The sequence below is a fragment of the Pinus tabuliformis genome, chromosome 9, assembly GCF_031772625.1.
Source record: "Pinus tabuliformis cultivar Carrire ecotype Pingquan chromosome 9, CPIR1, whole genome shotgun sequence".
NCBI lineage: Eukaryota > Viridiplantae > Streptophyta > Pinopsida > Pinales > Pinaceae > Pinus > Pinus tabuliformis.
This window is the reverse complement of record NC_142307.1, coordinates 145,900,204-145,927,063: the sequence shown is the minus strand read 5'-3', so window position 1 is coordinate 145,927,063 and position 26,860 is coordinate 145,900,204. Positions and strand designations below refer to the sequence as shown.

The 26,860-nt window shown below is 37.0% G+C and overlaps 1 protein-coding gene across 2 annotated transcripts; it reads left to right on the top strand.

The window, feature by feature from the left end:
* On the top strand, window positions 1–26,693 carry LOC149147529 (uncharacterized). Of its 2 annotated transcripts, XM_089440829.1 has the most exons (6): window positions 5–268; window positions 370–396; window positions 582–644; window positions 25,772–25,850; window positions 26,168–26,213; window positions 26,370–26,693. In XM_089440829.1, the coding sequence occupies exons 1-6, from the start codon at window positions 227–229 to the stop codon at window positions 26,377–26,379; spliced, it is 267 nt and encodes an 88-aa protein (XP_089296955.1). In that variant the 5' UTR covers window positions 5–226; the 3' UTR covers window positions 26,380–26,693. The 2 variants fall into 2 exon arrangements, with proteins under 2 accessions (XP_089296956.1, XP_089296955.1); XM_089440830.1 differs by lacking the exon at window positions 26,370–26,693 and having other exon boundaries at window positions 1–268; window positions 26,168–26,217.
* Window positions 26,694–26,860: the final 167 nt, after the last annotated feature.

The window sequence follows — 26,860 nt, the reverse complement described above, 5'->3', positions numbered from 1 at the left end:
ACCCAAGAACCCTCCAAAACCTTTGTCCATATGCGCAAGCGTGAGGAAACCAATTTTTTTTGGTAACAAGAAAGTTCAGAATCCAATACCGCGAAGAGAAGAAAACCCAAACCGAGCGAAATTCTTTCTCTGTTTATCTCAGCAAACTAGAGGGGGAAGTTAATCGGTCTTTTCAAGTTATCCTCACTGCGAGCAAACAGTAGATCCACCCCAAAGCAGAGCAGCCATGGCGACTACCCGAGTGCAGAGGATTATGACCCAGCCCATCGTAAGTAGTCTTTCTTATCTTTTCGTTCATTAGAAATGAAGTTAATATTTTGCTCATTTCATTTCACTTACTTGATGCTTGTTTGTTTTTTCCGTGTACAGAATCTGATTTTTCGCTTCCTGCAAAGCGTAAGCTATCCCCATATCTATCTTTTAATTTTGTTCCGTCAAAATAGCGTTTTTTTTCATCAAGGTTTTGTTAGGAGCGGGGGCTTCAGCAGAAATATAGATAGATTAGGGTTTTCTGATGGTGCAAAATGGGGGCAGCTTAGTTTAGTTCCACGTAATTTTTGGCTTTTGGTTGTCAAATGCAGAAAGCTCGCATTCAGATTTGGCTGTTTGAACAAAAGGATATGAGAATCGAAGGCCGCATCATCGTAAGTTAAACTTATTTCTTCATCTTTTGGTTTTTTCTTTGAAATCGCCATCTTTACGGTTGAGGGTTCTAGAAGTGTTTACATTTCATTTTATTGAATATTTCTGAGGGTTTAGGTTTTCGAGGGAATTTTTGTCTTAAATCACTACCGGAAGCTTGTCTTGCAAAACTGGTTCAGTTGCTTATAGTGGAATTTTTAAAGGGTTTAAGAAGGTATACCCTCCTTTATCAGTAAGATGACTCATTGTATTAAGTGGTAAAATTAAATATGCTTGTAAATAGCTCGTATGGGCAGAGCATGACAATGATCAGAGGACATAAACCTGTATGGTAAGGATGATAGTTGCAAACTGTACCATATCACAAACTGACAACATAGAGTATAATCTCCAAAAAATACCGTAACTGTAAAGTGCATCCACGTAGACTAGTAGAAGTAGCCGACCAAATAGACCATTTTTTCTGGATTTTACGAACTGTAGACAAAGGAAATGCAGAACTTCTCACTGTTGAGCTTCTCTGCTTCCATCATTGATAATCTTAGCTGGAGGAATCCTTTTCATAGCTGGGACTTGAGGGGTCATAATAAGCAATGCCCTGTGATGCAGGTGTTCTGTCCTCTTGTGCCACAGCTTGTACAAGCTGTCACTGTTACTGTTCTGTGCTGAGACTTGAATAGGTTTACCTTGCAACCTGTACAAATTGCCTTCTCTAACACCTATTACCTGAGTTGTATCTGGGCTGGAATCCTTTGGCCCGATGCTGACTTGCTAGTTCTTGAACTTCACTGCAAAGCCCTTATTCTCCATGACAGAAACTGAAAGCAAGTTCTTCTTGAGACTTGGCACAAATAAGACATCCTCAAAATCTAAAAAATTACTTGACTTGGTTGGAAAGGACTAGTACCAACTCCTGTTACCAGGTACTTGGCATCATCAGCAAGCTCAACCCATACCCTTGAGTCTTGTTTCTTCATACTAGAAAATAATTGTCAGGCTGATGTGATACATTGAGTCACCCCACTGTCCACATAGCACACATCCCTCGAAATTATGCTGGTGGAAAGGCAAGATATCATTGAGAAATCCTTCTCAAGTTGAGTTCATTGGAGTTTTTGTAGAGGCTGTTACCTGTTCCTATTGTTGTTGCCCTTTACCCATTGTTTTCACCAGACACTATGATGCATAGTGACCATGCTCATGACCATTGTTATCAGAACCGGACCAGTCATTGAATTGTTAGACCCCTTGGACCGGGAACTGGTAAAAATACTGGACCAAAAAACCGGTCAACCAAAAACACATAAAATATTCAAATTTTAAAGAAAAACATATATATTCATGTGCATCCACATGAATCCAAACCATTTATACACATAAGCAAAAATTATCCTTTATTTAGCATGCAAGGGTGCACATAACCAAAATAGCACCGAGTGTAATCCATCTTTGAACTGAAAATACATCGATAAACAAGCTCCACATGGCCTTTAGAATCATGCCACAACAAATACCTCATATCTTCAAATCATTGCCTATATTGGGATCTTTGTCATCAATATCACCCTCTAAGCATTAAAATAAGATAGAAAAAGCATAGCATATCAAGTAAAAATTTTCTTTGAGTGATGGTTACTTTTTTTCAGTAGGTTCATGATAGAGGAGTTCGACAACCAATCCCACTAACATCAAGGTACATAGAGGGCTTGGTGCTCTTGATTAAATACTAATTCCATACTCTCGTACATGAAAAAATCCAATGGAGCGTTTCAATCCCCCCAATCTTGAAATGCTGGTAAATTGTTAAGTCTGCTGGATTTTGAATGAGATCTAAAATTCTAGTCTCTCCATATGAAATCCAATGAGGTTAGAAGTTAGAACCACTCTCAAACACCCTGAGTCATTTCATGGCAATGTTAAAAAATTAAGTAAAAGATGAAAATGAAAGATAAAGGAGAATGCTACTTTTACTTTTCAAGGACCATGTTGTTAGAAGACCTCCTAATTTCAACTTTTCCATCAAACATGTGAATGGAATGGCCTTGTTGTTGAATGTGTATAAAAGACATCAAGTTCCTTCACAAATTTGCAAAATAGAGAACATTATGCAAAAGAAAATATGGGAATCTAGGCAATTTGATCCTGATAGTCCCAAGTAGGTTCGAGACTAGACACATCTACAAAGCTTATGGCAACTTTTACATTATCATTCAATTTTTCAAAAAAGCCTCTTTGAAAAATCACATGGCAAGTTGTCCCTGGTGCTTTTCTAGGGCACATGCTAGAATTAAGTTTTTCTTCAACAAATAACTACTTCAATGATCAATTAAACATTAATTTCATATGGTATTAAATTCAATATCGTTTATGCAACTACATAGAAAAAAACATCAACTAATAAACATGGAATAGCAATAAAGTAACAATGAGACAAGAGACACAAAAATTAGGCTTGAGGTCAAGACAAAATCCACAAGGGGAAACCCATAAATGTTTTCCTTATGAGAGAGAGAGAGAGAGAGAGTTCCAGATTCACCAATACAATAGAAATAACCATTACAAAATAATAGTCAAACCAATAACCAAGATCATGATCAAGTGCCATGTCAAAAACCAAGTTCTTGAAATTTCAGCCCTCCCTAGAATTTCAACCTCCTCTTGAAACTTCGGCCCTCTTTTAATTTTGCTGGATCAGAGATGTATGAGACAAAAAATTGATGTGTCCAAATGAGGAGAAATGATCTCCTTTATGTAGCCTTCAAGTGGGCATCAAATGGGTGCCTCTTAGGGGCCCAATTGACTTAAAACATCACGAGGCCGATTTGAAATAAATTTTGAGGCAAATTTAAATATTCAAATTTCCAATTACTTTTTCTAGATGAAAATACCGACCATGGCTACCATATTTTCCAACACTCCGTCATAGCCAGAGAGGTCTTTTTCGTTCTCTCCCTCAAGATCAATCTTTCCGACCAATCATAGGTCTAACAACCCATGACCTAAAGAAGAGATCACAAATACAAATCTCTTTCTTTATTAGGATCAATCTCCCCGACCAATCATAGGTCTCACAACTCACAACATAAGGGAGAGATCATTAGTCTCATCATAAGGAAAGATACATAACATCCAACTCATCTCAATGTGTCTCCTTGACCACAAGTTCTCACAGCGCACAACCTAAGGGTGGAATCATCAAGTCAATGGATCTCCCGGACCATAAGGTCTCACAACACAACCTATAGGAGGAATCATTAAATCAATACATCTCTCAGACCACAAGGTCTCACAACACACAACGTACATGAGGAATCATTAAATCAATACATCTCCCAGACCACAAGGTCTCATAGCAAACAACCTATAGGAGGAATCATCAAATCAATACATCTCCCGGACCATAAGGTCTCACAGCACACAACCTACAGGAGAAATCATCAAAGCACCTCCCAGACCACAAGGTTTCACAACACACAAGCTACGAGAGTTACAATCTTCCCTACCAATCCATTGGTCTCACAACTGCATCCTAAGGAAGATTTAGGATGCTACGTAATCAATGCTCCCTCTCCAAAGGAATTCTCATTCATTCTAGTTTATTCACATAAACATTAGCAACCAACTCAACATATTTTTTTTTTTGTAGCCATGGTGGATCTCAAACATTGTAGCAAAGAACATTTAGCTGTTCATCCAACTTCAACCGGGGCTTCTCTCAGAAGCAAACATCAACAATTATCAACAGACAATAATAGACTTTAGTAGTTGCTTTCCACAGAAACAACCATCAACAACCACATAAGCGAATACCAATATTCATAGTTGAATCTAGTAGATAATAAATGGCTTCTCTCAGAAGTAGGCACCAACAGACCATAATCGAATCCAACAAATAATAAGTGGCTTCTCACAAAAGACGACATCAATGACCATAGTAGAATCTAGCAGACCATAATCGAATCCATCAAATAATAAGTGGCTTCTCATAGAAGCAGGCATCAACAACCATAGTAGAATCCAACAGATCACAGTAGACTTTGGCAGCAACAAACATCATCAGATAGATCAATGAACCAATCAGAGAATCAACCAAGTTAATATCATTGTCTTGCAACTTCTTCAAATCATTCATCAGGGAGATGTCGATGGACCTGCAGTCCATTGTGCCAAATATATCACCAAGCTCATGCCTTTACAAAAGCAACTCCCTCTTACACAAAATTCCTCTATATAGTAGAAAAAATCATGGGTTAATCTTTAGCATATTTAGATCAACATTGGTCTTTAAAACTTCTAGCCACCTTCATAGATCAAGAACGTGCTTCAATCAGGCTGATCTTGTTTGTCCCCTCTAAGTACAGAGCTCATCCAATCACGAGTCTTCTTGTCACACGTCCATCCAACGATTTTGCCACACCTTGGTAGTCTTCATTATGTACCTGCAATTCTTATTGGGAGGCCATGGAAGAATAGATACAACCAAGTAGGACATACATAGGCAAGAGACTCATAATGAAATATTAATAAAGACAAGCAAGAAAGTACTTATCTTGTAAGAGTGTGTCAGCTCCCTCTTGATCTTATTCTTCCAATTAACCTCATTGAATTAATCAAAGAGTTAATCTTGTCCACATCATCATCATCATCAAAGAGTCCACATCGTCAAGGAATCCACATTATCATCATCATCATATCATCACAGAGTGTCTTCATTAAGAAGTGGACCTTGTGCATCATCATATCATCATCAAGAAGTTGACCTCGTCTATATCATCATCAAGAATTTGACCATATCATCACCATAGCACAAAATCTACGTCAACATCAAGAAGTCATCAAGTAGTACATATATCATCAAGGAGTCTATATCATCATTCATATCATTAAGGACAGAGAAAATTTTAAGGATGGAAGTTTATCTTAAATTTTAGCAACCTTGGCGAATCTTGCTAGTCCCTAATATCCAAATTTTAAAATGATTGATGATAATTTTGTAAAAATGTTTAGATTTCTAATTATTTTATATTAGACAATATATAATATTGGCGATTTTTATGGTAAAATAATCTTATAATATAAATTTTTGGCGAATTCATCTTTAGAAAAATGGAAATTGGCGATTTTTTGTTGTTGTTGGAAAAAGCATGGAATATTAGCCCACTTGCGAATATTAGCCCCTAAAATTTTCCTTGTTAAGGAGTCCAATCCACATCGTCGCAAGGAGTCCACATCAATGAGTCCACTTCATCATCATTAAGGAGTCGACATCAACATCCTCAAGGAGTCCATATCATCATCAAGAAATCCACATCATCTTGAAGTCCATATTAGCATCAAAGAGTTTACATCCACATCGTGAAGGAGTTCACATCATCAAGGAGTTCATCATAAGAAGTTCATATGTCATCAAGGAATCCACATCATCAATGTATCCACATCCTCAACAAGACGTTGACATCATTATCAAGGAGTCTACATCATTAACGAGTCCACATCATTATCTCAGACATCATCAACGAGTCTAGATGATCATCATCAACACCATCAACGGGTTCATATCAGTATTAAGAGATCATATCAACATCAAGAAGTCCATATCAACATTCATAAGAAGTTCATATCAACATTAAGAAGTCCATATCAATATTCATAAGAAGTTCTTATCAACATCAAGAAGTCCATATCAGCGTCCATAAGAAGTTCATATCAATATCAAGAATTCCATATCAGCTTCCATAAGAAGTTCGTATCAACATCAAGAAGTTAGGGTTTCTTCTTTCAAACGAACATAATTAGTTCTAGGATTTGTTACATTTTCATCTCCAAGCCCTACCATAAACAATCCAATATTATTAATGATTAAAACAATAAAAGAAATATAAGATACTTATCTTTTGAGCTCATGATAACTCCCTCTTAATCTTTAGACTTATCAAGTTGCAAATCAATCTCATCATCAAGATGTCAGATCTTCTTAAGCGGACGCAATTAGTGCATTAAACTTTCATTAACAACCCTAGAGTTACCTATCGATTTGCTAGGGTTTTAACTTCAAACTCTAATGATATTTTAGGATTGATCTAAAGTTTACAAACTCTATAAGAGCAACACATATTGGCAATCTTAGAGATTTTTAACTAGGAAACCCTTCAACATTCAAGTCCCAAACCCTTCAAAAACAGAGGTCATAAAACCCTAGATATCTAATGTTCATTGTGCATTATCTCCAATTTTGGAAACCCTTTAGTAAAATCGTCAACAATGATTGCAAATCAAAATGCCTTTTGTTAGATATGATTCTTTCTTTGATATTCAAATCTTCAAAGACCTGTGGGTTGTGCCGTATCTTAGATTTTCAACACATGACTCCTTCGACTTCCATTTGGAGACTGAGCTAGAAGATCAAAGAGATGTGGCACACCTAATTTGGATGTGACAAACTTTGTTGCTATAGGATAATACTTCTCAGAAATCATAGAGATTTTGACTAGAGGGTCTTTCTTTTTAAAGAGTCGTCTTCTAGAAATATCCATCGTCCTTCTTCTATGAATAGGATAGGGCTAACATCAATGTTTCAAAACTCGTTCTCAAGCTCAACTTCGCAAATTTTTCATCATACCTCAAACTTCGTGTAGTACCTTAGGTGAGCATTACAATCAGAGTATGATCTTTTTCGAACTTGTTCTCAAACACAGAGACAATGGGCTTCTATTCAGTCACAAATCTTCGAACTTTAATTTTCAAGATGACAAACGTACTCTACAAACTCGAATAGAAATTAATTTGGCTCAGTTCTTGTACTTGACTCTTCATAGATCTTGGATGGCTTTACAATACTACCACTAACAAAAAAATATACAATAGTGCTACAGAGCTTGGATGCTTTAAATTTTTGGTTTATATATATATATATATATTCTGATGCCTTTCGTATGCCACATAGGCTCGATCTTAGAATCTCCATTTGATTTCATGAGTGAGCTTGGACTTTAGTCTTTATCTTGCCGTTTAACACGAACACAAAATTATGCATAGATCCTTGATTTTGCAACTTCAGATTTGTTTTTTAAACTTGTCATGATCATCAAGCATGATTTCCTTCAGAACTTCAGGCTTGAACTCTGTTAAATTTGGCAATTAACTCATATGATGCAATTGATATTTTTATTGGATTCCTCTTTCCGAGAGGTGTAGGATTGATCTAAAGATCATCTCATTCTGACATGTACAAATGGAATTATGAATTTATTTCGTTTATGGACAAATTGTCAAGGTCGGCCGACAATCTAATGTAGGCTCAGAAGCCCAAAAGACACGTCTATTTATCCTCAACATTGCATAATTGAAGGAGCATCTACCTCATTTGTACTCTCATCACTCACACATCTCTCTCTCTCATTTGATTGGGCATACGAATTTCTGGGTGGCCTCTCTTGCACTTTTGCATTTTTCTATTTTGGGCGTTGACCGAATTGTAGGAGGGTTTGACCAGCCTTGACCAAGCAACAATTGACCTAGTTTGACTCCGTTTTCTTTGGGGAATATTCTGTTTGGGCATGCCACATTTTTGGGCACAGAAATTGAGGCAGTCAGAGCTTTTTGACCAGTGTTGACCGCAGGTTTGACTTTGCGTTGACCAAGTTTGATTGATATTTTTAGGACTGTTTTGGGCTAATTCAGACTGCCCTTGGCGGCCGAGTTGACTGGGTTTGACCGAGCTAATTTGGAGGAGATATTATGCCACATTGACTTTCTGGTTAGGGCATCTTGTTAATTGCAATTTGACTGGACAAATTTGACTGTAATTGGGCAAGTGAATTTTGTATATTGTACTCTCTCTATGCTGAACTTTTGAAAAATAATAAGAAGACTTGATCAAAGGGTTTCCCCACATTGGGTTTTTCCCTTGCATCTGCCAAATATTGTGTCCTCTTGTCTTGGCTTGTCATCCACTGTTTTTATTTATGTTCTCTCTTGCGCCGTTGCCGGGGATACTTTATTCTCGGTGTTTCAACGACTTTTCATCATTCATCGTTCATCTTTCTATCATTCATTTGAGCCGGCAACGCCAACATTTTTTGGCGCCGTTGCCAGGGAAAGAGTTTTTCTGTCCCTGGCGTTTCAACGACATTCATATTCTCATTTCTCATCATTCTTTCTCATCTCGCATTTGAGCTGGCAGATTCAACATTTTTTTGGCATCATTTGGATCTCTTTCATCACCTTATCTTTCGATTTGTTTCTTGTTTGGGTGGCGACTCCATTTTCTTATTTTTCCCAGACAAGAAGCCTCTCTCACATCTGCTTGTTTGTTGTTTTTTGGATCCTAGAATTAGATTCATTGTTCAAGTGGCGACTCCACTTCTCTCATATCTTAATTTTTTTGAGCAGAAATCTCTTTCTATCATCCATTTGATCTCTTATTATTCATCATGGATTATTCATTTAAACCATGTCATTTTACTGATAATCTCCATGATTTTCCGAAAGAGGCCATTTCTAAATTATTTAAGTTCTCAGGTGGTGATTCAGTCGCTGTTAGACAACATTTAAACAGGTTTACTTGTGTAATGATCATATATTGTAGACCTCCTCAATATAATCATGGAGATGTCAAGATGCGTCTATTTGTCCATTCTTTAAAGGGTGATGCTTTGAACTGGTTTAATAGTTGTCCTGAAGATTCCTTCATTTCTTTGCAAGACATTGTCGATGCTTTTAAAGATAGATATGGTGATCCAGATAGCTGGCCGTGTGCCCCTAAAATCGTGCAACAGAATGAAAGTAATCTTATAAAAGGTTCAGCTGTCGAAGAAAGATTTCAAGACAATGCTTCATATCAGAATGTGCCATTCACTTATACCATTGCAGATCATAGTAGTGTTGACAATGAAAAGGAAGATCATAAGCAAATTATACAAGATCTATTGTTACTGGTAAGAAATATGGAGATAAATCAAACTAATTACGCCAATGATGTGAGAACTTTATGCACTCACCTGGAAAAGCGTAATAGGGAGATGGAGATCATGCAAAATCAACATAGTAAGGAAATTGAAGCCATGAAGATTAATCATGACACAGAAATTAGATTCATGCAAAGCAAGATGTCAGGCTTAGAGGAAAATATGACGACCATGAAAGCTGATCATGATAGGGAAATTAATTCTATGCAGAACAAGTTATTAACTATGGATGAAGAAATGACTATCATGACGTTCAATCATAATAATCAGTTAGCTACCATGCAAGCAAATCATAAAGAAGAAATAAACTCTATGCAGTATTGCTTGATGAACGTAAAGGAAAAAAATGATAAAGTAATAAAAGATATGGAAGAAGACCATGTCAGGGAAATCAGTGCTATAAAGGTTGAACACTCTAATCAGATAAATGGCATTAAAATACAGGTTCAAAAACTTCAACAATGGTTAGAGGATGAGAGAAACCACGAGACATCAATAGATCAGGAGCCTTCTCATTTGTTGCAACAAGCTCCATCTTATTATGAGGAGGTCATTGGTTCGATTGAAAGGTGGTTAATTGAAGGTGATCCAGATAAAATTAAAAACGATAAAGATCAGATGCAGGATGAAGAAAGACATGTCACGCATATCTTACATACTTCATTTGATAGCTTTGAAACAGAAAGTTCCACGTCATCAGTAATACAGCCTGACAGACAAAAAACGCAAGAGAAAGAAAATGAGAAGAAGATTTGATGCATCAGACGGCCGCGAGCAGCTTGATTTTTGGATAGGAAAAAGTCCTACCATATGCATAATTGGACATGGCACATCCGACAAGCAGCCGACAGATTTGCTTGAAAGCAGGCAAATGCTCAGTATACACTATATTGAACACATCTGATGCCAGGGGCATCCGCTGTATTTCTAACCCTACTCCTTATTTTTTCAGCGTTTTCATTTCTGTTTTAGGATTAGATTTACTTTTCATGTTACTAGATAGTTAATAAATGAAGAGCTTTTATCTTTCCTGTGCTTAATGTATATGATGATTAATGTTGTCGCACAGATTGTCACGACAAGGCTTAGACCGGGGGCTGTCACTTTGAACGATGCAAGATATCCAGCAAAAAAAATAAAATTTTGAAAGATAAATACTTTAGACAACCACGCAATTATGAACAATAACCAGATATCCTATTCATGCAGCTAATCTTCAGATGAACATTAAATCATATCAAACATTAACTTCCACATCAAAATTTTAGCCTTAGCATAAAAGATGAAACCTAAAAATTTCCTGAGCTAAGACTGAAATTGCAATTTTTTTTTTTAAATATTTTTAATTAAAAATTAAAGACTAAGGGAAGCTTTAATTAAATCTAATACCACAAGAAATTTTTTTATGAAATTTTATGATATTTATATTTTATATATATTTTTTTGATATTATTTTTAAAATCAAAACTTAAACCAGAAATTAAATCTAAGCTAAACTAATGAAAAAAAATAAAACCAAATCTAAATAAAACAAAGACAAGTCTAACCTTTTTTTGTTATATTTTTTATTTAAAAGAAAACAAATCTAAACATAAAACTAAGTTAAATAAAGCCTACCATTTAAATTAAAATCTAAAATCAAAAAATATCTAACCCTCCATTTCTAAAACCCTAGACTAAACCTTAATCTAAAATTAAAATCTAAAATCTAACCATATAATAAAAAGATCAAACTAAAAACTCAAATTAAAGCTCTAAACTACAATGAAATACAATCAAATAAAAAAAATGCTCAACTCACGCTGAGGACCCAAAACGATACGCAGACTTACAAAGAAATTACCTGGCCCGAGAATGAAGACGGCGGACAGCTTAAGCTTGCGGGTTATTACCTGGATTACGCTGAAAGGCTTCCGTCGATGTCTTTCTCACCTGAACCCCCCACGCAAAATACCCAACGCTGGTTCACTTGAAAATCTTTCACGCTGGACGCAGTGATAGGTAGGTAGAATAAACGCGTTTTGTCTGCAGAGCATTTCGACGGTGAACATAAATCAAATGCAGGTGAAGAGGGACGTAGGTAAACGCTCCAGTGTTAGCAGATTTGGAGCTCCCTCGATGGCAGGACTGAATCTGATGCCCACACGCAGGTTTGGAGATTGTTTTCAGTGGGTAGAAGGCAGCAAACGCCGACGGCGTGGGAGAAAGCCACGCTGAGACCCCAAGAACGTAGGCAGATTGACGCTGGCCTTCATGCATATGATTGCAGTGCGACTTGAAAGATCAACTGACAGATAGACGCGGCAGGGATAAAATATTTCAACGCACCAGATATTGTCACGATTTTACTGCTCCTTCCCTCTTTTTTCTATTGCGTTTGTTAACCCGACAGCAACAAGAGAGGCAAAAAAACGTGACTGCGTGCAAGACTAGAGCTGCGTGGAGGCCCACAGTAGCCCTGGTGAAGGCAATGAAGAGCCGATGCGTAGAAAGCCTCATGCGAGTAATCTCCACGTGCTGTGAGCAAATATGCAGACAAACTCACTTGCTGACCCAAGAAATCGAATTTTGTTGGCTTAATGTGATTGCAGGATTGATTGTGGTGACCGATCTGCGTTGAAGAATAGATTTGGGCGATGACGTGGAGAGAAATGGAATCTGCAGGATGTAGGTTGTTTGCAGGTTTGGAGCAGGGATGCACATTCAGGTGAATAGGAAGAGCGTGGGAGGACTGTAAAAAAAATGTTGTAGCAAATGGAGGGGGTAGCGTACAGGAGTTGGAATTTGATGGGGAACAACTAAAAATAAACTTCCTGCAAATGGATCTGAAAACAACTGATATCTGAAACCGTTGGACAGCAAAAACGGCGCAGATAAATCCTCAGAGATCTCCAGAAAACCCTGCAACCTGTAGTAAAAAAAAAATCGCCAAAAATAATATGTGCAGTAAACAAAATCAAAACCCTAGATCCAGCAAAAGAATTACAGTATTTACAAACCGAAAGCTCTTAAGAAGCCAGATTTATTAATAATCACAGTAATATTATCAGAATTTAATTTTAATGTAAAATGCTTCAGAAAACCCTGCATGCATTCATAAAAATATTTTGAATGATAAGCCTGGGATCAAGGACCGGCTGGGCTCTTTCAGAAAACACAACCCAGGAGTTGGCTGGTTCAGCCGAGAACTTCCCCTAATGCCCGGTAATCTGAAAAAAATGATTTCCTGCACAGCTTAAAATCAACCATTAACATAGAAGGAGAAAACAGTAGTGAAACCCTGATCAAATGGAGATACCTGCCACTATATTTCAGAATCTAAACTACCATTCAAACCCCAAAGATCAGACAAGATACTTGTGCCTAGATCAATCTTCATTAAGCTATCATCAATGGCTGAAAATAAAATTATGCAGAAAAAAAATAGAACAATCTTACAGCATTTTCAGAAGAGTAACACCAGCAAGATTTTTAACCCCAAAGTCTTCTTTATTGCACAAAAAAATGATCTACAAGAGAGCTTCTTCAGCACAAGACTCACAGATCTTATCTGATCTCAAATGACCCCTAGCACCCTATTTAAAGGAAAAAATCCCAACGGCTAGTTCGAGTGATCCATGTTGAAATGATCTCGACCGTCGATGAGAATCAAGATATCTCTTAATCTCATCCGTCGAATTAGTTAATTCATTAAAAAAATGAAAATTTGCATTTATTTACTCAAAAATATTATTATTTTTAGGGTTTTTGTTTTATTTTATTATTTTTATTTTTATTTTTATTTATTTATTTATTTTATTTTATTTTATTTTTTAATTTTTAATTTATTTTTAAATGGATCCTCGAACTTAGCCTTTGGAAAAATCACCTAGGACCTAGGACTTAAGACTTATGAGGGGATTAAAACATTTTCTAACCCTCAAGACACCTTACATCATGACTTTTACAACTTTACATCTTAAGGGGGAAAACCCATTTGACATAGACCCTCATAAACCACCCAGTTCTGCGACACAACTATAATCTAGCAGATTAACACACTAGGATTCTCCTAAAATTCTAGTGACAAAATCCATCCCGGCTTTGGGGTTAGGCTGAAGGAAAACTCTGTCGATCATGGATCGGTGAGACGAAAAACCTTCCGGGACGTAGATTATCACTTAGAAAATTAGGTCCACCTAGGCAATTGACAAACATGACTCATATCTGCTAAGATTATTTACAATTTATACATGCAGACTGGGTTTACAACATAAATTGATCAAGATGTCGATCACTGCAGAATGGCACAGACATGTCGATCAACCGCTACCCCCTTTTTGCGAAGAAAAGGGGGGGGGGTACTGCTATGGGCAGTTGACCGGTAGTGGTCAACAGGCATGCCACATTTTTGGGCACAAAAATTGAGGCAATTAGAGCTTTTTGACCAGTGTTGACCGCATGTTTGACTTTGCGTTGACCAAGTTTGATTGATATTTTTAGGACTGTTTTGGGCTGATTTAGATTGCCCCTGGAGGTCGAGTTGACTGGGTTTGACCGAGCTAATTTGGAGGAGATATTATACCACATTGACTTTCTGGTTAGGGCATCTTGTTAACTGCAATTTGACTGGACAAATTTGACTGTAATTGGGCAAGTGAATTTTGTATATTGTACTCTCTCTATGCTGAACTTTTGAAAAATAATAAGAAGACTTGATCAAAGGGTTTCCCCACATTGGGGTTTTTCCCTTGCATCTGCCAAATATTGTGTCCTCTTGTCTTGGCTTGTCATCCACTGTTTTTATTTATGTTCTCTCTGCATTTACTGTCATGCTAATGTGATTCCTAATTTGGAAATTGATATTGGGCTAATAAGAAAATTGAAGTAAATTGCTTTTAAGCATAGAACATACCATTGTTATCTAAAATTAACAAACTCGCACTGTGATAACATTTTAAGCATGAATTTTTTACACTCAAAACTCAACCTTTGCCAAGAACCCAACCTTAATTTACCAGAGGTCTAGAAAACATTACAGGATTTCGGATAACTTGAACATTGTTGCACGAAGCGTGGATACAAAAGCGTCATTTCCCAAAAATCTAGGAAGTGAAGCGTCTACTATATATAAATATTATATTTTTTTGTATTTATATTAAAAAAATCCAAATACCGAATTAGACGTAGAAGACATGCAAACATGCATATTTTTACATAAATCAAGATAGATATGGCATCCATTATTCCATTGTACATCAATAATTAATTATTTGAGCATCGACCATCTAGATTCTAGCAATTACAAACATACATCAAATTTATAAGCATATCACAAAACATGAAATATTTAGAAGATAAAATCATCAAACATTCAAGTAACTTATCTAGCAAGTGAGCAATTGTCAACATGAGTCATGTCCAAAATTCAAATAATAATGTTTACAAAATAAGCCACTTGGCCACCACCAAGACTCAAGTACACATTGAACTAGGAAGAGTAAGACAAAAAAGTTCAAATTCACAACAAGACTACAAGTCTAATTTATGACAAAAGTAGTAAATTGTGAATATATCTACTAACCTCTCCTCCTTTCACCACGAATAGGACGTGAGCCTCCATGTGGTGGCAATGAAGAAAATGGTGGCTCTAGAAGTTGTGGCAGTGGAACTGATGAAGATGAAGCCCTTGCTGTTGGTGTTGAAGCATGGAACCTGGTAACCAAGGGCCCGGATGGGGGTGGCATCTCATCTTGATAATCGTCATCCTGAATAAGAGCATCTTCCAATTGCTCTAATCGCAACACTCCATCCTCCAAATTGGGCTCCTCTGGACTTTTGTCTCAAACCTTAAGGTCTTTATTAGTCTTTGCATCATCACAATAAAGGGACAACAATCGCAAGTTGTAGTGAACATAAACGAAGCTCTTTTCCCAGTCTAAATTTAACATGTTCCTTTTAACACTGTCAATGAAAGAATAAGAGCTTGAACACCTCTCTGTGGAAGAAGTGTTTACCTCTTGTGATAGCACCCGAAATGTCGAAGTTTGTAGGAGTGGACCAGTGCTAAGGGTATAGTTGCTCAAATGTTGCCATAGCATGGCAGACGACTCCTCATCAAGGACTAATTTATCCAATGCTTTCATATAACCAGATAGAACCTTTGTATCTAGGTGTGGTTTTCTCATACTCGCCCCCCTCCCCTCCCCTCCAGGTGCTGGTGTTGAAAGCCATGATGGATGATAGTATTTAGGTGTCAGAACATATGCTAAGGTATGCAATGGAATGTTTATCATATCCTCATCATTTTTCTGCCTTTGCACGAATATAATTGTACAAGGTGATATCTCTAGGCTCAACAATGTTTTTAATCTGCCCCAACATGCTATCCATTTGCGCATACACCTCCCCAATTATTGGCCGATCTGAATCTTTAAATTTGATCATGTAATAAATTGGTTTGGTGAATTGTAAAACATATTTAATTCGTGACCAAAAGTCATTGTCAAGAATAGTTTCCTTGGCTACATTAGCACAATCACTATCAGTGTTAATGTCCTCCCATGATTCAAAGGTCACCATATTAGTTAAAGCTTGTCTCACCTTCACTAGCCGCCTAAAGGTGAGGTAATAACTTGCAAATCTTGTTTTTGCAAGTTTAAGCAACTGCAACTTGGAGTAAGTGCCATAAAAGTAGTTTACCCTTGTATGCCCTGTGATAAATTTAATGAGTTGCTTCCCTCTCTTGTAAAGCTCATTAATCCATCCTCATTCTTTATGCCTCACAGTATCATCCATCAAAAGGTTCAATGTGTGCACCAAACACCCAAACCAAATATGTGTTGATTAGTGCGGTCAATAATTTTTCTTGCTGCCTTACAATTTGCTGCATTATTAGTGATCACTTGAACCACATTATTAGGACCAACGTCTTTGATTGATTGCAATAGGAGATCTGCAATGTTTTGGGAAGTTGCACTGGTGGAGGAGTCATGACATGCAATAAACACTGCACCACTAGCAGAAACACCAAGAAAAGTTTAATATATTTGGCTTTGACCAGCCATATATCCCTCGATATGGAGCCAAATGTTGTTGTCCACTATACAAAATCATAGTGCAGAGAATTTATTTTCAAATAAGATATGCAAGTGTCCCTTTTACTGTTACAGTCCAACAAGAATAAAAAGAATGAATTATTCCAGCAAAGATTTATTTCTGTTGGCGGAGGGAGAAGAGGGAGCAATGACCAAGATACCCTAAGAATCCATGGGTTAGAGGGCAGCATAACAGGAAGTGAGAAGATAGCACAACAAAACAACCTGGAGAAAAAAACTTCTAACAAAGAATATACCAGACTAACAAGATTATCCGTTAGTGAAAAGTTGACTGATCATGAGATAACTACATAACTAAATTATTTAGAAGATACTGAGAGAATATCCATGTGTTAGAATATTCCATGCAACCCATAAATACAATAATACACGAGATAATGGCTGGCTTTTGGCCTTTGACCCTTCTCCCTTCTGTCTCAGTTTTGGATAGGACTTTTGCTGGACTTCTGTCCTCTGCATTCTGTCTTCAGTTTATAGCAACAGCAGCAGTATTTTCAGATTTGAGATTTTCTGAATAGATTAGTTGGCAGGCAGCTGTTAGATTTGCTTCTAGGTTTTAGGCAACATTTACATTCTGCACTCTTATCTCAGGAGAGATGAAGTGTTAGTAAGTCTGTCTTTTCTTTCTTTACTTGACATACTTCTTAGATCACAGAAGTGTGAAGGCCATGCTAATGAGTGCCAATGGAAGATGGAATGGATGTGGGGTCTGTTCCTAATGCAAAGCTCATAGCATAAAGTGTGAATGTAGCACATTTCAATGGAACCACGACCGTATGGAACCGGGAAGGCTAGCTGATGCCATGATAAGCGATTTGAGGCATCATCTAATCTGTCCTCAAATTTGAGGCTAGCTGATGCCATCTTTGAGATCTATCTCAAAATCCCAAATCTGAAATTTAGTTTTGAAACCCTCCAACTGTTGCTCCATCTCTGCAGTTGATTTACTGTTGCCAATGAAAGATGGAATGGATGTGAGGCCTGTTCCTAATCTACTATCTACAGGCAAAAAATTCACAGCTCGTAAAAAACAGTCTTAGTGCTAGTTCTTAGAACTTGTGGGGATTCTAAGAGTGGTATTTATATGATACATGCCAGTGTAGATAAGAAGATTTGATGTGTCAATTTTTAGCCATAGTTGTTTCTGGTGCATGCTCTGATGCAAGATGCTTGCCAAATATCTTGCTGATATTTATTATTGCATTTTTGCTTAAGCAAATAAGCATGTCTCTTTCTTGTTTTTTACTTGAATTATAAATCTTGGGGGAAACTCCTCAGGCACACTCCCTCGGAAAGCTTGAATACCAGGGTAAACTGGATTCTACAGAAAGCTTGAATACCCAGGGTAAACAGGATTCTGCAGAAAGCTTGAGGGTTTGTCAATAGTCTTATGATCATGATATTCATCAAATGGCCAAAAGGGACCATAATGATTGTGATATCCATGACGATAATATGGGATTTGAACCTAGGGGAGGATAACAAATTTCCTTGCAGCCCTCAAGCTAGACCCACTTGATAAAAACCATTTCTCTTGCTAACTATTGTGTTGATAAAATTAGTGGTATATTTTAGCTTTTCTATCAGTTTTTTCAAATGCATATTTTCTATTCATTTTTAGACATTCTTTGATTGGTATATATGAATTTGATGAAACAACTTGGTGAGTTAACTTCTCCTAAGTTTTTGAATGGTGTATCTTAATGTGCAGCTGTTATTCTTGTTTGTTCACAAATATGAGCAAATGGACATTAAATGCTATGTAATATTTAATATCTTGGCATCACATGTACAAGTGCAGCGTTGGCATTGAGTATTAGTTGTAATGTTGAATATTCCGGTGTGATTTGTAGGCATTTGCATGTCAATAGGCTTATGTTTGGTAATTCACAGTTACTCATTAACTTGCCATCCAATATTTGGATTGTTAGTAGTCTAAATTAGATCTGCTTTTGGTTCTTATGGGAGTAGACTCCCACAATGTATTGATATTATCACACTTAACAGTCCCATTTACCTATTTTTGGTCATTTGTTTTCCATTAATAAAATTATCTTATCATGGATATGAAGAGGAACTAAACAAACATTGATCACAATTAGATCTTCTTTTGGTTCTTGTGGGAGCAGCCTTTGCATTTCCACAATGAATTAATACTTATCATACGTAACAGTCCCATTTAACTATTCATGGTCATTTGTTTGACATCAATAAAATTATTTTATCTTGGATACAAAGAGGAACTAACTCAACAATGATCGCAATTAATTATCAATTTCCCATTCAATAGTTGGATTATTCCGAAGTAGAAAGCGTGGAAATTAAAATGGCCATATTAAATTCATCTATATTCATTAAATATTAATGAATTGTGTTACTCGTGTATGAGAACTGAGTCGTGACTTAGTAAATACTTCTTGATTGTGCATTATTTTTGGAATGGTCGAATGTATATCCCCTTACAAGAGAGCACCTAAGTCACCTGACACGGGGACACGATGAACACAGGGATTCGAGTGTCGGATACGAACACGTTGACCCCCTGGAATATGACATGTTCAGATATATATATATATATAGCCCCAAGAGTTAGCTCAATCAATCAATCAAGTGCTTCGCCAATGGGAGGTCACAGGGTCGAAACCTGAAAGCTCTTGGGGCCAGGTCAGTAAATAGGCCGAGGGGTGTGACCCCATTCAGGTGGGGTCCACCCTAGCGTTGTTCGATCCTGGATGTAGTGGACCCACTGACCATGGGTATCCGTGAACTAGTTGTGAAAAAAATATATATATATTAAAAAATAGATATTTTTTACACAAATTCTCATTCATGATACAAATTCATTGAATCAAACATAGATTTTTATCTAGATGTAAGTGTTACAAAGTAACATTATGTATACAAATACAATTGTGACATAAATGAAAAATCATAATACATATTCTATTCATCAATGATCCAATAGGAGAAAGACAAGGTAGTAAGATACTGTAGTTTTTTCATTAAGTCATCAAAATCAAAATGTGTTACATAGGTAGTGCAATGCCAATGGCAAATATAAATAACAAATACAAAACAACTACAAGTATACAAGCCTCAAGGCAATAGGTAGCTCATGATTCATCAATCCTCATCATCAAAATCAACATCACTGTACTCATCATCATGGTCACCACTGCTCTCCTCTGTTGCATCCTCCTCCCCTGTATCCAAAGTCATCTCTGCATCTGCTGGTGTGGAGGATGACCCCTCTACAGTATCACCATCATCAAATGTGACAGGCTCTAGCACTGGATCGTTGAAATCCAAGTTGGCCAATGCCAACACAACACTACTGTCCAGACCCATATCATCAGGAAAGACATCCTGCTTCTTTTTCTATCCTTTCAACCACTCATCCCTCTACCTGTAAATAAGACGAAGATTGGTGTGCACATACACCATTGTTTCTCCCCTTGTCTGCTCATGCCTACTCTTCTTGACACTATACAAATTCCCATATGTGCTCCAATTCCTTTCGCAACAAGAGGATGAAGTCACTTGAGCAAGGAGCCTCATGGCTAACTGTTGTAGAGGGCTTGTTTCCCCATGATTTGCCCACCAAGAATAAGGCTTCTTAACCCCCCTGTCTCTAATAAGATTATATCCTGCAAATCGACCAGTGCCAGTGGAAAACTCTGCAAAGGCGTCCTCCACCTCATCAAGGGATGTTCTATCTTGAAAAACTCGCCTGAATGCATCTTCCCTCCCTTGTGAGATTTCACCATCCATGTGAGAAGGGAATCTGCGGGAAGGTCCACCATTCAGCCACTCATGGCTGTAGTATTTTGGGTTCAATGAGTGAGCCTATCAATGTAAAGTGTGCAATTCTTGTCCCATCTGCTGACAAGAATATCCTGTATGATGGTGAAGAAGGCCTCTGATGATGTCTCATACTCGGGGCACTCACTCTGTAAAATAATGCTCCTCACAGAGTCAATCATGGAATCCCACCCCTCATAAACCTCTCCTAGGATGGGTTGGTCTGTATATGCAAATCGAAGCAAGGAAATGATAGGGTCCATGATCTAAATAAGTAGATCTACCCTCTCCCACCAAGCATCATCTAATAGTGTGTTCTTCACTCTTTTAGAGGTTGCTTAATCTGTCTTTCTCCAAAAAGACCAAAACTCTGAAATAACCATGGCCCCAAGAGCGGTCTTGACCTCCCTCAACCTCTTCAACATGATGAATGAAGATGCAAAATGTGTATCTGCAATCTTCAACATGATAGATTGGTGTACTCCTTGTAGATAGTGAGGGCATTTGTACGATTTTGTACAAAGTTGCGGATATGTTATGCATCCTCAATAATGCTTCCAATCCAAAGCACATCAAAAGCAATAGATTTAAGTCCTAAGTTCAATGAATGGACAATGCAAGGTGTCCAAAACACCTGTGGATATTTAGCTTCCATAATCATGCCAACAACCTTGCAAACATGTGTATTATTTGTAATGATTTGCACACAAGAATCAACACCTACATCTTCAACAACTTTAATAAACAACTCACCCATATATTGTACATCCTTGTATTGTCCAAGTGCATTCATTGATTTCAAGAACACTGGACCATTCAAGGAAGACACCATGAAGTTGATGAGTGGGTGATGTGTTGCATCTGTCCATCCATCAGAAACAATGCTAACCCCAAATGTTGGCCATGCTGATTTAATAGGCTCAAGTATTTTTTCTACCTCTTTTTTTGCCTTCTTAAACAATGTGGTTCTAAGTTTCTTTGACCTAGAAGGCACATACTACCCTGATGGAGCCCTTTGAGTTAGAGCTTGACACATCTCAATAAATAGAGATGAGCGTGCAACATTAAAGGATATGAAGTTTTGATAAAAAAAAAGCAATGGTGAGATCATGCCCTTCCTGTTTCTTTTTTTCTGAAAAATCTTGTCCATTGGACCAAGTGAAATTGCCTTTCTTTTTGCGGCTTGTCCCCACCAAAACTCTCAAATGCGAATTTATTGTTGCTTTTCCTCAAGAATGGAAGGGGGTTATCATTCTTGTTTTTTTTTTTAGGTTTTGCAGACACATTTTCCATACCAACATTTGACTCTCTTTCCATTCTTTCCTCTTTGGTAAAGACACCTTTGTACACATTGCAATTCCACAACTTGGTAAAGCCAACAAATGAGCTTTCACATGGTAATATGTGCTCGTGAAATTAGTGTTGCAATAGCTACATTTCCAACTCACATTGCCTCCTCCCTTCACCTTGTTGCTTGGCCCTTGCTCTCTTGTGACATATTTCCACAAGGGATATTTGTTATCTTGAGGAGGATGTCTTCCCTCAACATTTGAAGTTGCTGTTGCAGCCCCACTTGCAATAGAGGGAACACTTGCAGCAGACCCTGATGAAATTGGGAGAGGGGCATCTCCAATGGGGACATTCTTCCCCTTCCTTTGCCCCTTCCCTGCTGCCCTTGATTGAGCCATGAATGCTGTAAAAAAAAAAAAACAAAAAATGCACAAATTTGTAAAAGAAATGCACATGCAAACTGCTGTAATAAAAATGCAAAAAATAGATAAAATGCACTTACTTGTTGCTTGAATCTCCTTGAAAATGCTCTCACACCCTTTTCTCTTTGCTGGCAAACACCCACAGCAAACCCACAACAAACAAAAGAAGTGAATGTGAAAAAAGAACAGGCAAAACGACCTTTTAATGCTGTGTGGAGGGCCCAAATTTGTGGTTTGTGTCCCAGAATCGGGACATGATCATTTCCGATTGGGACACGATCGTGTCCCAATCGGACACGAATCTGACTGAATCATGTCCGATTCGCCGGATTCGAGACATGACGGGCCAGGGGGACGAATCCAGTTTCATAGCAGAGCACATGCCGTTCATGAATGGTTAATCGTTGATGAGTTTTTGGAAATGGTGAAAGGAATGCCTCATCGAAATGCTTTGTCAGGATGCTTAGCGCCTTGAGCATCAATGCTTTGTCATTACAAATGTATGTATATATATATATATATATATTAATTTTAAATTCTTTATATATTCTGTAAAGATTATGTTATATCAAATTATAACTAGGTGTTTTTTTTGTTCATTTTCTTTTCTTTTGTGTAAGGAGATGCAAAATGTATACTGCTGTAAAACATAATGCAAAATAAAATATCCCAGAAACAAAGAAACATGGTTTGGCAAAATGCTTTGTTGAGATGCTTAGTGCCTTGAGCATCAATGCTTTGTCATTACAAATGTTTATATATATTAATTTTAAATTCTTTATATTTTCTGTAAAGATTATGTTATATCAAATTATAACTAGGTGTTTTTTTGTTCATTTTCTTTTCTTTTGCGTAAGGAGATGCAAAATGTATACTGCTGTAAAACATAATGCAAAATAAAATATGCTAGAAACAAAGAAACATGGTTTGGCAAAATGCTTTGTCGGGATGCTTAGCGCCTTGAGCATCAATGCTTTGTCATTACAAATGTTTATATATATTAATTTTAAATTCTTTATATATTCTGTAAAGATTATATTATATCAAATTATAACTAGGTGTTTTTTTTGGTTCATTTCCTCTTCTTTTGCGTAAGGAGATGCAAAATGTATACCGATGTAAAACATGATGCAAAATAAAATATGCCAGAAACAAAGAAACATGGTTTGGCATTTTGAATGACTGAACAGAATCAAATTCATTGCAAAAACAATTGCTTATTGTCTAAAGTTTTTTGGTGGAACAATTGTCTGGCAAAATATATTGTGGTATAAGAATGCAATCTGTAGGCTATGTCACAGGGTTCGCTGAATTTCGAACCTCACCCAATTTTTTTTTCAAATTCGTTCAGGTTCAGCGAACTTGATTGTCGAACCTTAAATTCTAACCTCAACGGATTCAAACCTGAAGACGAACCTAAAGACGAACCTGAAGATGAATTTTATAATTATAATGTTTTTTTTGGCGTTTGAGGTTAGAGTTCGGGCTGTTTTTGTCAGTTGTTTCAAGGTTTATGAGAAAAACCATGGTCAATACATGGTTTTCTCTTGTTTCGCTTCCTACCAATGTTTTAAGACTCCGACTCCGACTCCTACTCGGCCGAGGATCGACTCCGACTCCGACTCCGACTCCGAAACGGTAATGACTCGGCCGGCTCGATTTCAGTGACTCAGTCGTTGTGAAAAATACATTAAATATTTATTTTTTTTTATAAAAAAACATAATTTTAAATATTTTAAACATAATTTTAGAGATTTTCATTCATGTTTCCAAACACACCTACAACTGGAGTCCTTGCTGGCTGTGAGACTGAGGATGGTGGATTGTGATCTGCATTCAACTGAACAGCATGTTCAAGTTTAATTGATGTCTCGATATCTAAATCTAAATCAAGATCCTCATCAAGATCAAACTCTGTTGGACGACTCTCCACTACCCAATCTCATGTTGGATCAATGTCTTCCAACACAATGAGATCTGAATCAGGTCTTTTGTTCAGCAAATGGTTTCGTCTGATCCGGAGGTTGTATTGGACATAAACTAGATCATTTAACTGTTTTTTATCCAAACGGTTTCTCTTCTTTGTGTTACTTGGGAGCAGGAGCGAAAATGGGAGCGGGAGCGACATTTTCAGAAGCTCTTGGTTTGGGAGCGAATCCCAAAGGAGTTCGACAACCAATGTCACTAACATCAAGGTACATAGAGGGATTGGTGCTCTTGATTAAATAAGAGTTCCATACCCTAATACATGACAAAATTCAATGGAAACATTGCAATCCTCCAATCCTGAAATCCTGAAAAACTGATAAGTCTGCTGGATTTTGAATGAAATCTAAAATTCTACTTTCTCCATATGAAATCCAATGAGGTCGAAACCACTCTCAAACATCCTGAGTCATTTCATGGTAATGTTAAAAATTTAAGTATAAGGATGAAAATGAAGATTAAGGAGAATGTCACTTTTACTTTAAGAATTTAACATTACCATGAAATTTGAATAGCATATCAATAGTAGAGAGCATTTGAGTGTGTTAAATAGGGTTTGGGATGGGGAATGGACCCCAAATGACATTTAGCAAATTCATATAACACCTTGGAGTCCAAACCAATCAGAAATCACCTTAAAAATCCATTAAAAAAATATTAAATTGCTGTTTAACGTGTTCTGGGCCGGCTTTTTGTGACTCGGCCGAGTCATAACAGAAACGGCCGAGTTGGCCGAGTCAGCCATGACTCGGCCGAGTCATTGAATGACTCGGCCAAACGTACCGTTTCAAAGGCCGAGTCATGGCTGAGGGTATCGGCTCAGATCAACTCGACCGTTTCGGTATCGAAACGGCCGTTTTTTAAAACAGAGCTTCCTACCAGTTAGTTTCCCTCGGTGGCCACTAGTTTGGCTTTATTTACCATGCTATCAATAGATTTTCACAAGCCAACTTCAGTCCGAGTGTAATCGCTCTATTGTGGTCAGTGTTGTTGTTGCCTGTTGTATTCTCTGCAATTTCATGAATTCAATTTCTAGATGTTGCTTGTCCCCACCACCTAAAGTGTGAAGTGAATAGTGGTCGTGATTTGTGGCTCGTGGGTGCTCACTGCTACTCATATAGCTTTATTGATTGATTTTGATTTTTTATTATTTTATGTCACATATATGTATTTATATATATGTTGAAAAATATGTATAGTCGAACTTAAAGTCGAACTTCATATGAACCTCATCAGAAAATTCGAATTCGAATCGAACTTAATCGTTGCCGAACTCGAATTCGAACCCGAACCGTGTGACATAGTCTGTAGGTACCTGCAATGATTGGAGAAACATGCAACTTCTGGTAAAAACATAAAACTGTGATTTGAAATTTAAGCTGGCAATAGCATCACTCCCTAAGAATTTGTGTTTATATAGCCAGCTGCAATAGCATCACTCCCTAAGAATTTGTGTTTATATAGCAGCTGCAATAGCAATCATTATAATGGCATGGCATTTATAGTGTTCAATAAAATATTTTTAGCCATTGCTTATTTTCTTATGTGTTTGTTTCCTTGTTGTCAGGGATTTGATGAGTACATGAACCTTGTATTGGAAGATGCAGAAGAAATCTCTGTCAAGAGAAAGACACACAAACCATTAGGTAATTTGTCTACTTCTTTGCATATATCTTTCAATTGGAATGGAGAAATTTATAATCATCTGATGCATCTTTGTTTTCTTATCTTACATCTTGCATTGTTGTCTTCTACAGTCATTTATGTTATTTGTAGAGCATATTTTGAAGGATTGTTGACACAGATTGATAGATTTTGTTGCACGCTTCTAAATTATTGTGTAGGCTTGTTGATGCAGAGATCTAAGTTGATTGATTTTGTTACACACTTCTATATATTTGTGGATTTGATGTGCATAACTGTTTTAAGAGGAGCGAACTAATCGTTTTTATCTGCTTTGTAGGACGAATTCTTTTGAAAGGGGACAACATTACGTTAATGATGAGCACGTGAGATTTATTGTTTCAGCACTTCATATTTGCACTTTAAAAATCAAAATTGATTGTTTTCTTTATTATTTTGACAGCATATATGCAGTAGACAGGGCTTAGTTTATGCTATTGCGAACTTACAAGCTTCTATGTTTTGTTCACCTTATTTTGCAGTGGGAAATAAATCATGTGCACGATATAGTCTGGCAGATCTGAGGACATTGTGAAATAGTTTCTACATTTCAACTGTTAGATGGTTCTGCTAGGTATTGGTAATGTTGTTGACGTACTCTAATTTTATTTGAGTGTTCAAGGTGAAGTTCCGGTTGGGAATTTTTCAGGGCCTTTTTTGGTAGTAAATTCCATGAGTTGGTCTAACTGCCAAGTATTTCTGAAGGAATCATGTTGATGTTATATTTAATGAAATTCTTGTTATAGTTTCCATTGAAAATACTTATTAATCAGCTAATTGAACTTCCAACTTGTATTTGACAGTCTTATGACGTGTTCCTTCAAAACATATTTGCAGTTGAAGCTATGATTTTTTAACATGCCTTGCCAGAGGACTTCAGGACCTTAACATTTGCACTTGCGTCTCTAAAAAAATTAATAGCCTAATCTGATCCATCCAGTCGTTGCAAATCTTGTTGGCATTTTGATAGATA